This window comes from Notamacropus eugenii, chromosome 4 (assembly GCF_028372415.1).
Source record: "Notamacropus eugenii isolate mMacEug1 chromosome 4, mMacEug1.pri_v2, whole genome shotgun sequence".
In the NCBI taxonomy this organism is placed as follows: domain Eukaryota; kingdom Metazoa; phylum Chordata; class Mammalia; order Diprotodontia; family Macropodidae; genus Notamacropus; species Notamacropus eugenii.
Window position 1 is genome coordinate 341440492 of NC_092875.1, and position 14014 is coordinate 341454505.

Below are 14014 nucleotides of genomic sequence, written 5' to 3' on the forward strand. Positions count from 1 at the left end.
TCTGATAAGGAGCAAAGAATGGGAGATATAAAAGAAATGAAATATAAAAAAGTATATTTTTTTCCTTAGAGAGATATGACATATACTGACCAAAGGCTGCCCATTCAACTCCTCTTATCCAATCCTCGTGTCCAGAGAGCAAAAGCACTTTATGAAACTAAACAAAACAAGATGACAAGATTCTTTTAGGTACTCAATATGTCAAGACATTTCAAGAACTTCATTGGTCCTCAAAAGTCCATACCCAAAGTCATCTTCCTATCTGGAGGAATTACCAATTCTGCAGAGGATAATATACTAATCACATACCATTTAAACTCTCAATTAAATTGGGAATCAAAAGTCAGAATTATGTATGTATAGATACATAATTGCTTTACACCTATGCAACTTCGGACAGATCATTTAACTTTTCATCCTTCCACCTCAATTTCCTCTAAGGGGAAGAATCATGAATTTATGATATATAATTACATTAGAAAAAGATAAGAATACATGCATGTACACATATTTATAGTTATCTAATCAGATAACAATTATAACAGACCCTATGAAGAAAAGACAGCAAGAGAAAGAAAACAGGAGGAATTTCCAAGAGCAAGAGTGAAAAGTAGTGATTACCTCATCATCCTGCTGTATATATAAATGAATTCTGCAGTCATCACCGCCACAAGCTAGAACTGGTACTAAAAAACAAGGTCAGAAAAATTTTTTATTGCAAAACTGTCAATTCAATTTGATTTAATAAGTATTTATTCATTGTCTTTTATGTGCAAGGCACTGGGTTAGACTCTGGAGATACAAAGACAAAAAGAAAAATAATCACCCAGGCACAAGGAACTTGAATTCTAATAGCAAAATGTTTTATGCTGAGATTTGGGTTGAATCTTATCACAGTAAAATAGAAGACAAAGCTAAATATTACTTAACTATTTCTCGTTACCATATTTATAGACCTTTCATGTTTCAGTATTACATTTCTTTCAGTTCCATGCTGTCTAGGACTCAAAGAACAGTGACTAGTTTAATATTTACTGGATCAATAATATTTTAAAAGGATCTATATTTCGTATCTTCGTTTTTATTAACTGTCACCCATATCCATCCTCCCTCAAACAACTGTTGGCAATTCTACTATACCCCACTGACTACTACTGAAAATATCAATGATCACACCTCTCATCCAAAACTTCATCGTTGTGGCTATTAATACTCCTATAACTATATCCAAACTATGATATGTTTTCCTTCAGTTCAGACTTTGGGGAGAGAGGGGAAGAACAATAAAGAGAAAGGAAAGATAAAAGAAAATAGTTGACTGGTTGATACAGAATAAATTTTGAGATGAAATTATAAATCTTCAAATGACTGCATTATTCAGCATAAATATGGTGACTGACTAGCAGAAATGACAACCACTAAAGAAAAATTTCTCCAGGCAAGAACTATAAATTTGAAATCCCTTTTGACTCAAAGAATGACTGTGACAGATGGGCAAGTACTATACTGAGAAGTGAGGATAACTTGGATAGAGTTTGTTCCTAAAAACATGAGGTGCCCTAGTATTAAAAGGAGTATTTTCAAGGATGAAGAACTCAAAATGGTATGGGGGGAAAAGGAGATTAGAGGAAGAGCAAACCATGAACAGGAAGCATCTATTATCTGGGCAAAAATAGCGTAGGTCTTATAGCATCACTACTTGACTTTTTATAATTACCCAATTCTTTGTGTTCAGGAGACTTAAAATACATGGAATTATGTATACATACATAATACATTTGAGTTTTGCTACTTTTTAGTTCTGGCTATAAGTTAATTTCCAAGCCCACAAACATTTTATCAGTTATAAAATTTATATTAACTCCAATCAAATTTAATAACTTTTTCTTTTACCTTTTAGTATTCACTACCTTATACTAATCCTTAGAGCAACGAAATACGAGAACCTGAAACATCTTGGTAGCCCAATCTAAACTCTCAGAATTGTCATAAAAACTCTATATTTCTTGGAAATCAAAAAGCAACAACCAAAAGAAGAGGCAGAGCTAGGATATGAAAATGAGTGCAAGTATGAGTGTGCATGTGTTATATAAAATTTATTTATTTATTAAGCCTTTTAAAAGGTCTTTTTATAGCTGAAATAGACAAGCACTCATTTATCTTTTATACATGACCAGCAGGATACTTACCAATACTATTAGGCAAAAAGGATAAGGAGACATCCAAAATGAACCCACTTCCAAACTGCAAGGTCTGAAGACATTTTGCTAAAAAAATAATAAAAGCACAATTAATAATTATAACAACTCATTTATTTATAGTGGCTCTTAAACACTACAGGGTATTAACCAGTGAAGGAAGCAGCAGGTTTTGGCTTAGCGATGGGAAAAGTCACCTAGCAGCTGGTAAACACAGGAGGCAGTGAAGGACCTGGATTTTGATTAAGAAAGACCTGAGTCTGAATCTTGCCAATTATTATCTGTATGAGCTTGTGCCAATCACAGTAGAGATAATTTTCTAACAACCATCTGATTATTAATATTAAGCAAGGCACAAAACAGGAAGATATTTGATTGCCAAAGATATTTTTTACCATTATGTATGATATCTAAATTAAAAAAGGATTTATAGATAAGATCTTTCAGAAGGTCCTCTTTTTTGGATGTCATTGTGCCAATTACATCAAACCTCAAAACACTGCAAAACCTCCTAAATGAGATTCCTAATGACTCAAAAGAGTTCAACCTAATTACCAACAGGAAAAACCAAATGGATGAAGAAGGTTAGACTGTAATATAATATACAGGTAAAGGACAATCCATGAAAGTAACTGATTCCTTTACTTCCTTAACTGTATAACAAAAGCAGTATTTTTGCTGTCTGTCTCAGTGGACTTTTATGAGAATTATGTGAGATACTGGATATAAAAGTACTCTCTAAACCATAAAATGCTATATACATTTGATTTATTAATATTATCATTAATGATAAGAGTTAAACAAGAGAAAGAGGGTGGGCTAAACTGTTTTCAGGAAATTGCAAAGCTCTTTTACTGACCCCATCCTTCCCGTGAAAGCAAATGCAATCTCTTCAATATTAATATTCTACCAGAGTTGCAATATGGCAGTAAGACATGGAATACAACTGCTTCTAAAGAATTAAAAATAAGTACCACATAGCAAGCAATGGTGTGAACAGGCTGAAACAAATAAACGGAAAAAGTTCTAAGAAGTTTTGATTCAAAACAACAACATGTATACATGTAAATAAGGTCTGAGAAATTCTGAAAAGGAAGAGGCACGGAAGATGTCATCAAGGAATTTTATGATAAGAAGAGTAGATGGGCTGGTCACACGGCAAGGACAAGGGATGACAGGTAGACAGCCAGGATGTTCCACTGGTATCCCACCAACACCAGGAGAAATCCACTGAATGGATCCCCTATGGCAAACCATGGAAGAAATGAACAAGAGGCCCACAAGAGGGAAAGGCATGAATGATCTGCAAACTGCATCACTGGAGAAAACTCCCAAATCAAAGAGACCACAAATCCATCATAACAACAATAATATCTCACAAAGCGGTGGAAATTATTCATAAAATAAATAACCTACATGGATAAATGAGGACTGATAATTTACAACTTAATACCATTAGTTGATGCTAAAACAAAAGTTATATAAAAAGTGAGAAGAGTTGTACTTATGAAAAATGGCTAGAAAAAAAGTATGGGTTGGGAAAATATTAAATTGTAAGGTAAATTAATTTTCCTTTTTAGCTTGTTAATGTTTAATAACAATATACTAGTATAATGAAATATAACTGCTTTGAAAATAACATTTACTTTTGCTCTTCTGTTGCAGTTTATGTTTTTTAAAGTGTTTTTATAACATGTGGCATATGACTTCCAAAATCAACTGACAACAAACACTTATTAAGCATCTGCTACAGCTTCATTAAGTGTGGGAGACAGCAACACAAAGCAGTCCCTTCCCTCAAAGAATATGCATGGGTACAAAATACAAGTAAATAATAATGAAAAGTAATCTGGGAGGCGGGGCCTGAAACAAAAGGCTGAGCCTCAAAGAACAACAAACAATCCTAAGCAGTTTACAGGAAGGTTGTGTGCATTCTAAGGCCTGGAGATTGGCCTGTGGAATCCAGGGATGGAACACTGAATTCAGCAAAGCAGCTACCATGATCTTTGTCTTACAAAAAAAAACTTAAACTAGTTTATGACAGCACCAGAGCTAAAACCCAGGCAGATATGGAAATAAACACAAAATAGTTTTCATACAAAGTTAGATCTAAATTATTGAACTAATACCTAATACAATTTTCAAATAACATTTTTACCTAATCTATTTATGTAATACCAATCCAATTAAATTACTAAAAAATTATCTGAGTCAGAAAAAAATTATAACAGGGTTCATTTGGAAGAGCGAGGGTCAGAAACTTCAAGAAAACCAAGGGAAAAACATGTAGTAGTATCAGGCCTTAAACCACATTGTAAGATGAAACAGAGCTGAAGTGTAAAATGGATAATTCTGATTATTTTCAATTTAAATTTTCTGGTATAAATAAAATCTATGTACCCAAGAACAGAAGGAATACAGAAAAATTGGGGGGGAAACTCTCTTAGACAATCTCCCAGACAGAATGTGCCTGGGTTGGAATACTGTTGTGCTTTGGAAATAATGAGGTGGTCCATTTAGAAAAATATGGAAAGACTTGGATTTATGAAGGAAGGTACTTTCTACCTACAGAGAAATAGATGATAAGTGGAAATAAGCATAATATAGTCTTGCATATGTGTTAATGTATGTATGTATGTATGTATGTGTATATATATACATACACACATATGTATATATGTACATTTTATGACTATCTATGTACACATGTAAAATGTATACATATATACACATACATGTACCCATATAAGTATATGTGTTTATATACATAGATATGTGTACGTGTATGTATATTAATTGTAGTGGAGGAGAAGGAGAAAAAATTAATAAAGTAAAAAATGCATGGCAGGACAAAAGAAACCATACAAGTAAGCAAAAAATAGCTGGGCAGCTTTGAAAATAATGTGTACTATTTATTATATAGGTTTTCTTGAAATGGAAATTTATTGTTTTATAGTGAATCCCCTCTTATGTTCTACTGTGTATGTGGCAATGGTTTTTTTTCTTACTTTGTATTTAAGTTTAAAATAAATTTAAATATAATGAAAAAATAAAATAAAATCCAGGCAGGTCTCCTGATTTCTAGTCTAATACTCCTTCCAAAAATCCTTCCATTAGACTAGTCAAAATACTCTATAAATTTAAAGGCTACAGTTACTAAATACATTTGATTATGAAATTACAAAGAAATGAAAAAGGAAAAAAAGACTAAGGATTTCCTTTAGCTTTACAGAAACTGTGAGAAAATTCAAAAGAAACATTTGAATTCCAAATAAAATGTCAGAAAATATTAATAATGACTACCTCTTCTAATCTTTTATTTAACAATCAATTATTTTCTTTAAATATTCAATCTATAACACATGAAGAAGTTTTGCTTACCTTCTGAGTCCACCTTGGACCACACTCGAACTGTAGAATCAGAAGCTGCAGAAACTATAAGTGGATATAATTTTACACCTGAGGCACTCTTCTGGTAAATAGCAGCGATAGTACAAACAGCACCTTCATGGCCTTTGAAGTGAGTTACTTGTATAAGCTACAACAACAAGAAAAAGCAATTAAGTGCCTACTATGTGCAAGCACTGCCCTTGGAGTCAGGGAAACAAAAACCAGTTCCCTCAAAGAACCTATAGTCTTTCTGGGGGAAAACAGTATGTATAAGTAAAAACAAGTAAGTATAACACAACACATATAGCATACATACAAAATGCAAACAAAAAGTCATGGGGGACAAAGGACTGTAATTGAGGGAACAGGATAGTCCCCATATGGGAAGAGAGGCAGGACAGAAAGCACTGCAGGCTGGCGGGGAAGGAGACCCCATGCAGAGAGTCATGAAGTGTCCTGTACATAGACCCGCAGGAGGCCAGTCTGGCCAGGAGATAATAAGTGTGATGAGGAGTCGGAACAGTAAGGGGAGGCTGGAGCCAGATCACAGAGGGCTTTAAATGCTGAATGGAATAATTGCTATTTTATCCTAGAAGCAAGAAGAAGTTACTGGAGGTTCCTGATCAGGGTCGTGACAAGCCAGACCTGTGCTTTGAACATATTAATGTGTTAGGTGTGTGGAGAACAAATGAGAGAGGAGAGACTGAGGGCAGGAAGACTAAGTAGACCTCCAAGTGAGAAATGATGGTTAAAACTTGTGTAGTGGCTTTCTGAGTAGGAACAAGGCCAGATGTGAGGGATGTTGTGGAGGTGAAATCAATGAGACTTGGCCACTGATTTTTATATGGAGCAGGGAAGGGAAAAATAGAGGGAGAGGAGAAGAAGGAGTCAGGGAGGACTCTGAGGGTTTAAACCTAGGTGACTGGAAGGATGGTGATGTCTCAACAGAAACAAGGAAGAGCAACATTAAGATAAAAAATATTATGTCAAAACGGTGTTGCCAACCTCATCTTAAATTACTTGGATTAAAAAAGCTCCACTTTTTAAGGATTAAAAAACCTTAAAACCATAGTACAATGAAAAGATGAGTGATAGTGCCTGCCTTTAAGGACAGTCCTGGAGGACATTTTATCTTCACTAACATAGTTTCCTGTCAACCATGATGCCCTGGCCTTTCCATATTACTTCTACTTTTTTCCACAACAATCCACCACTGACCCTTGCTATCTCCCCCATAAGAGAAGGGCTGGGATCCTGTTGATAAGGGGTGTTACAGTAGAAATAAAATGAGGAACAAAGTTCTGAGCATGATCAACTTATCAGTAAAAAACAAATTTACTAAAAAATAGGATCTCAGCTCCCTCAGCAAAGATATGACCCCCAAATGAGAGGGACAGCTCTCTTTTATGGTTTTGGGGAGTACAGAACAAAAAGCATGACTTCGTAGGTAGGGAATAAAGATCTCAACACCACAAATGAAGAAATTGATGACTGGGGGACAGTAGGACACATTGGAAATTGAAAATGAGGAGCTAGCAACAACCCTCCTTCCCTCCTGTCACTAAGAAATGTTCACTGTTTGCACCCTCCTTACTGGATACTTTGTCTTCCTTTGGCTTCATTCTCCTAGTTCTCCTTCCCACCTCAATGTTTCTTCTGTCTCCTTCACTAGGTCCTTAGCTTCTTCCCCCGCTTTAATGTGGTCATTCTCCTAAAAGAACATGGCCCCTCTTCTCTCTACTCTTCCCCTTGACAAACATACATTCTTGCCTCTCACAACTTTAAGCAAATGAATACCAAATATCTATTTCCATGACTAAGCTTTCATCTGAGCTCCAAACCCACATCTCCAATGGCTCTCGATGCCTCTCCACAAGGACAAACCACTGGCATCTGAAACTGAACTCATTATCTTTTCCCTAAACTTGCCCTTCCTTCTGACTTTATTCTGTGACTGGCAGGACATTAACTCAGTCTCCCATGTTCTTAATCTTGGGTTTATATGTAACTCCTGCATTTCCCTCATCTCTCATATCACATCTATTCAATCACACTGTTATGGGATTTTAGTTCTGTAGCCTCCTCATTAGTTCCATGGCCACCATTTTAATGTAGATCCTCATGACCACCCTCTCATCCTGGTGCCACAGCCTAACAGATCTTTCCCCTTTCATTCCCTCTCTTGTCCATTAATCCTTATGGTAAGTGCTCCCAAAACATTTTGATGCATAGATTTAACATGTCACTCATCTCAAAAATGTTTAGTGTCTCCCTACTCTCTCCTGAGTCAAGCAAAATTTCCAGGCCCTCCACAATGTGAAATTACCCTCCCTTTCCAACTTTATGTCATGTTGTTCCTCTACAAGAACTCTATACCTGCTCCAGTCAAACTAGGCTATTTTTTAACCTAAACACATCCTGCTCTCATGCCTCTGCTCACCTTATTCAAATGAGATAATGTATCTAAAGGACTTTGTAAACATTTAAGCACTCTATTATTATCTTTTACTATTATTATGTTTGGAATATCCTTCTATACCTCTTCACTATAATTTCCTACTCATATTTTAAGCCCAACTCAAATGCTACCTTCTCCAAGGTTTCTTTAATCCCTCAGTCAGTAATGATCCCTCCCCCTACTCCATATACTTCTTTGTCTTTGATCTATGTAATATACACATTCTAAAATATGGTATACTATAGTCCTCAGCATTTGTGTTTTGCAGTATCCAAGACTGTAAGTGCCAAGCAATCAGGAAACATTGTATCTAAAGTTTCTATCCACCCCAGGGCTCTGCAAATAAATCCCACTGTTGTACAAGTAAAGGTTTCTGTTCTCACAGCCCAACCAAAACAAGTAAAAGGAGCAAAGGATACAATGAACGGAAAGTGACAGAAATGACAACAAGGTCTATTGGGCTTTTACCCAGTCTTCTGACCTTCCAAAATAGATACAAACCCTTAATAATCAGCCCACACTTGCCTCCTAAGTTAGCCATGCCACAGAGCCCAGTCACTCTGGCAGAAGGAAACAAGGAACACTGGTCCAATGTGAAAATCCCTCATGGCCCTTTCTACTTGGCTCTGATAAATACAGAGAGAGACGGACGTGGCTGACAAAGTGGATTTTGAAAAGCATTCAGAAAACACCTGGACATTCAGAAAGATATTTGCAATCACATGGAAATAAGATATGAGACTAGGGTGAAGAAAGTTATGAGGTTAATGAAAATTATAAGATATAGTGTCTGTGCATAAAAACCAAGAAGCTTGCAGAAAATTTTAAAACAACAGAAACAAGAGGAAACAAAAACCATGAATGACAATTACCAGCAAAAGCAAAATATTTTTACAACTATACAGGACACTAAGGGAAGCAGCATGGAACAATGAATAGAAGTTGGCCTTAGGGTCAGGAAGACCTGACATCAAGTCCTGCCTCTGACAGGCTGTGTGATCCTGGATAAGTCACATTGAGACTATAAGATGAATTGGTAAAAAGAAGTTTCTCATTGGGTGCCTCCTATACTGATGAAATCATGGATGAGATTTAAAAATAAATAAATAAACAAATAAAAAGCAACTCAAAACATGTTTGTTTACCTCGTTTTTCTGTATCTCCCAAAGAATCATCTGATTATCTGATCCTCCAGAAATCAATTCTGTGGCAGGAGCTAAACAAGATAAATTATAAATGGGTGAATTCTATTATTTCTTACATAATATCTCACTGTTAAATTCATATGTTAAACATATGTTAAATTCAGTATTACAGCATACTATAGCTGGAAAATTTTTCAAAGTGAAAAATTCAAGGCCCATACAAGAATACTCTATACTAATCCTTCACTCAATCTGTAATCTCATCAGTGTGGGTAATCACACTAATACAACTAGTTACAATAAATATAATCCAGTCCTCATCTTGAATATTTCTTGTCCATATTCTTCTTTAAATCTTCCATAGCCATGCTGGGCGCTTCCTCTAGATTTCTTGACCTTCCATAGGCACCAGTGAGTATCTCTCATTCTACCTATCTCCTTCTCCCCTTATACATATGCACACTCATAAAATCAGGTACATAACTCATAAAATAGTTTAAAAATGTTTGCACACGTTTTTGTTGTTAAAGAGCAACAGCTCATTTTGGAAAGGAGGCAGGGAGAAGAATACATAAATATAGATATATAGATATAAATTATGTCTATATATTGTACACTTGGGAAACAGCTTGGTATACTGGAAAGAGTTCTGATCTGAAATGAGGTTTCACCTTTGGCATATACTAGCAGAGTAACCATGAACAAATCACAACATTTCAGTGTCCTCAGGTAATCTAAGATTATATCTGCATCAGAAAAAGGAGTTTCCACATCAGAAATTCTCCCATACCAATAAAACTCTGTTTTATTTAATTTATTCTAAAAAAAATTGTAGAATTAAAATGTCATTAAATAAGTACAACAAAACCACATTAATTCAGCCTGAATTCTAACTGTATTCAAATTATAATGTATTTGAATCACAGTATTATAATTTCTCGAAAGACCAAACTAATAAGTTTACATTAATTGTAATTATTTTAACAATGTGTATATTAGAGCTATTTAAGCTGTAAAAATCTGGTCTTTTTACAGTATGTATAACATCAGACTAAAGATGAATATAGAGGATAATTAAGAATCAATTTTGTCCTATCAAGAAAAAAAATTCAAACTAGTTTAAAAGAACCCAATTAATACTTACAATCATCCTGTTTTTGAATCCATTGCATGCAATTAATTCGACCAGTGTGACCATTCAGAGTGTCAATAACAACTCCTTGCAATACCAAATTGCAAGAAACATGTTTAAAACATTTGGGGGGTAAATGAGCATTTAAAAGCTGCAGCTTATGCTAATTATAAATGAGAATCACAAATTGCATTTGCTAAAAGAGATCTTACTGATTATTTGGAATAATTCTCTCATTTTAAAAACTAGGAAACTCGGGCTGAGGGGCTTGTCTAAGATCACACAGCTGCCTGGCAGGAGAGTTGGGACTACACTGTAGGCTTTTTCATTTAAGACTCCAGGTCTTAACACTAAGTATTGCTAAATTAGCTATTTGCTGATGATCATAATGATGATGTGCTCTTTGTGCTCCATTTCATTCCTTCTCAATTTTTCTTTTTGGAGATTTCCTAAGAACCTCTCTGTTAGCTGAGCTTTGGTTACTAAAGGTACCTGAAAGAAAAGTTCATAGCTTGGATCTCAATTCTTAACGTACAAAACAAAAGAATTGGGTTAGATAACCACTAAGGTTCTTTTTAGTTCTAGTTCTATGACTGTTTGATGTTTTTATTTTATCCTTTAAGATTTTTCATAAATTAAACTATTCACTCCATAATATATCCAAACTAGTGTAAGTTTACATTAATTGTAATTATTTTAATAATGTGTTTATTAGAGCTTTTTAAGCTGTAAAAATCTGGCCTTTTTACAGTATGTATAACATCAGACTAAAGATTAATATGGAGGATAATTAAGAATCAATTTTGTCCTATCAAGAAAAAAAATTCAAACTAGTTTAAAAGAACCCAATTAATACTTACAATCATCCTGTTTTTGAATCCATTGTATGCAATTAATTCGACCAGTGTGACCATTCAGAGTGTCAATAACAACTCCTTTCTATGAGAAAGAAAACAGTGGTATTAGTAATCTATATTTCAAGGCTGGACCTAAACAAAATCAGGATTTTTCCCTCTAACATAAGATACAGCTACCCAGCTATGGAGATGGATAACTTCATACAGGTTTCCCTTACTTAACAGAAACTAAACCTAAAGAATTCATGCATGAATCACAATTCAATCTCAAATGATACAGTAGCAAACTACATGGGACACAGCCCTGAGGAGCTATTTTATGACTGATATTTACCTTGGAAATTAGCTTATATTGCTTTACACTATGTTTTACAACCAAATTCTGGCAACCAGATGATATGACAAAAATACGCACTTTCCCAAGTTCAATAAACATGACACCAGCCACCAGACTATCTGATATGATATAGTGTGGTATGGGGAAGGCAGGGGGAAGTGTTAAATTTGTGGTCAAAAGACCTGAGTTGTAGTGAAGCATTTCCTTAAGGCCAGGGAAATGTAATTTTTTATCTTGGTACTCCCAATGGTATATTAAATAGAGAGACTTGCCACTGAGGTTAGGAAGACTTGAGCCTTGCCTCTGATATGCACTAACTGTATGATCAGAGACACAATGCTTCACCACACACAGTGATAATTAATTGAATATAGCAGCATTATGTTTGATAAAGTCAAGAACACCAACACTTGGACAAGGAAAATCCCAAAATTTAACAAAAACTGCCGTGAAACAAAGAGAGCAAAGAAAGTACCCATATGCACGGCATTACTTACAGCACCTCTTTTTGTTACAGCAAAGAAGTGGAAACTAAGAGGGTGTCCAAGAATTAAACAATGGCTGAACAAATTACAATTAGTTAATGTAACAGAATTCTATAGTACTGTAAGAAATAATGAAAAGAATGGTTTCAGAGAAGCCTGGCAAAGCTTGTAAGAATTGATGCAGCATTAGTAGAATACTTTTCCTGACCCTGTAGACCATACTGTGCATGGGGTTTTCTTGGCAAAGATACCAGAATGGTTTGCTATTTCCTTCTCCAGTGCATTAAGGCAAACACAGGTTAAGTGACTTGCCCAGGGTCACACAGCTAGTGAGCAGCTGAGGCAGATCTGAACTCAGGTCTTCCTGACTCCAGGCCCAGCACTCTATCCACTGAGCCTCTTCAGTAGCACAGCCCTCCCTCACTCAAAACAAAGTCAAGTGCAAGTCAGGCCATTATTTCTCTGATGGCATGGTCTTCTTCAGCAACAAGGAACGAACACACATCAGCAGCATATTATCTCCCACATGTTACACTCCAGTCAAACTCAATTGCTCCCATTCACCAGCACAATGCCAAAAATCTTGTCAAAAAACAGGTACAATGGGAAATGACACCAAATGACCCTGACTCTCTTGAAAGTTTCATGCAGCCATTAACTGAGCAAATATTTATTATCTACCTCATAAATTATACCATGTTAGGCAATACAGGGAGAATACAAAGAGTTCTAAGCTATGGTCTCTGACTTCTATGTACTTGAAATCTAAGACCAATACATTAGAACAATTAAGAGAAAATATAAAGTAGTATATATTTTAAAGTATTAAATTTTATGGTGCATAAACCGTAGGGAATGAATCGTGAACAATCAAAACGAAAGCATTATAAAAAAAGTTTATGGATTCAGAACAATGAGATGCCCAGTTATATCACAGGACCAAAAACGAAAGATAAGCACCCTGCTGACAGAGAAGCGACACCCAAGGTGCAGACTGAGACCTGCATTTTCAGAGACTGACAACACAGAAATCTGTTTTGTTTCACTACACATATTTGTTACAAGGATTTTCTTTTTGTTTTCCCCCAAATAAGTGAAGATAAGAGGGGTTTAAGGTAATAGGAAGAAGAGGGACAGCAATTGCTAATTGCATCATTATTATGTCTATACCTCAAAAAGATCAATGAGGGAAAGGGTTTTATGTAGAAAAATACTTACAGTTAGTATTTGTTGTTGTAACAAAGAACTAGAAACAAAGTGAGTGCCTGTCGATTGAAAAATGGCTGAACAAATTATGGCATGTAAATGGAATGGAGTATTATTGCTCCATAACAAAAACAAAAAGGCAGATTCATAGTAGCCTGGGAAAACTTGTATAAACTGATGCATAACAAAGTGAGTCAAACCAGAGGAACCTGGAGAACAAATACTATAGGATTTTTTTCCCCCTACTTAATAGTATTTTTTCCAATTATATGTAAAAATAGTTCTCAACATTCACTTTTATAAGATTTTGAGTCCAATTTTTTCTCCCTGCCTTCCTCACCACCCCTCCCAAGCAGTCTGATATAGGCTAAACATGCACAATCATATTAAACATATTTCCACGTCAGTCACGTTGTGAAAGAAGAGTCAGAAAAGGGAAAAATGATAAAAAAGAAAAAACAACAAAAAAGTGAAAATAGAACACTTTAATCTGCATTCAGACTCCATAGGTGTTTCTCTGTATGTGGACAGCATTTTCCATCATGAATCTGGGGAAGGCCAAGTTTATCAAAGTTGATCACTGATAATGTTGCTGTTTTTATACAGTGTTCTCCTGGTTCTGCTAACTTCACTTACCATCAGTTCATCTAAGTCTTTCCAGGTTTTTTTGATATCCACCTGCTCATCATTTCTTATAGCATAATAGTATTCCATTACATTCATATACCACAATTTGTGAACGATTACTATTTTGACTACAACATTACAAATGACAACTTTGAAAGACACAGTATAGCCAATACAAT

At 35.2% G+C, this 14014-nt stretch overlaps 1 protein-coding gene across 3 annotated transcripts in view; it reads right to left on the reverse strand.

The window, feature by feature from the left end:
• Positions 1 to 14014, reverse strand: part of ELP2 (elongator acetyltransferase complex subunit 2) — a 48224-nt gene that overhangs the window by 30201 nt on the left and 4009 nt on the right. For 2 of the 3 annotated variants that reach the window (XM_072605271.1, XM_072605272.1), the window contains exons 2-7: positions 11184 to 11262; positions 9192 to 9262; positions 5580 to 5736; positions 2190 to 2267; positions 622 to 686; positions 91 to 157 (exon numbers count right to left, since the gene is read on the reverse strand). In XM_072605271.1, the coding sequence (XP_072461372.1) occupies positions 91 to 157; positions 622 to 686; positions 2190 to 2267; positions 5580 to 5736; positions 9192 to 9262; positions 11184 to 11262 (517 nt within the window). Of the gene's footprint in view, positions 1 to 90; positions 158 to 621; positions 687 to 2189; positions 2268 to 5579; positions 5737 to 9191; positions 9263 to 10335; positions 10432 to 11183; positions 11263 to 14014 lie in introns of those variants that run through there. The other variant, XM_072605273.1, reaches the window with a different exon arrangement.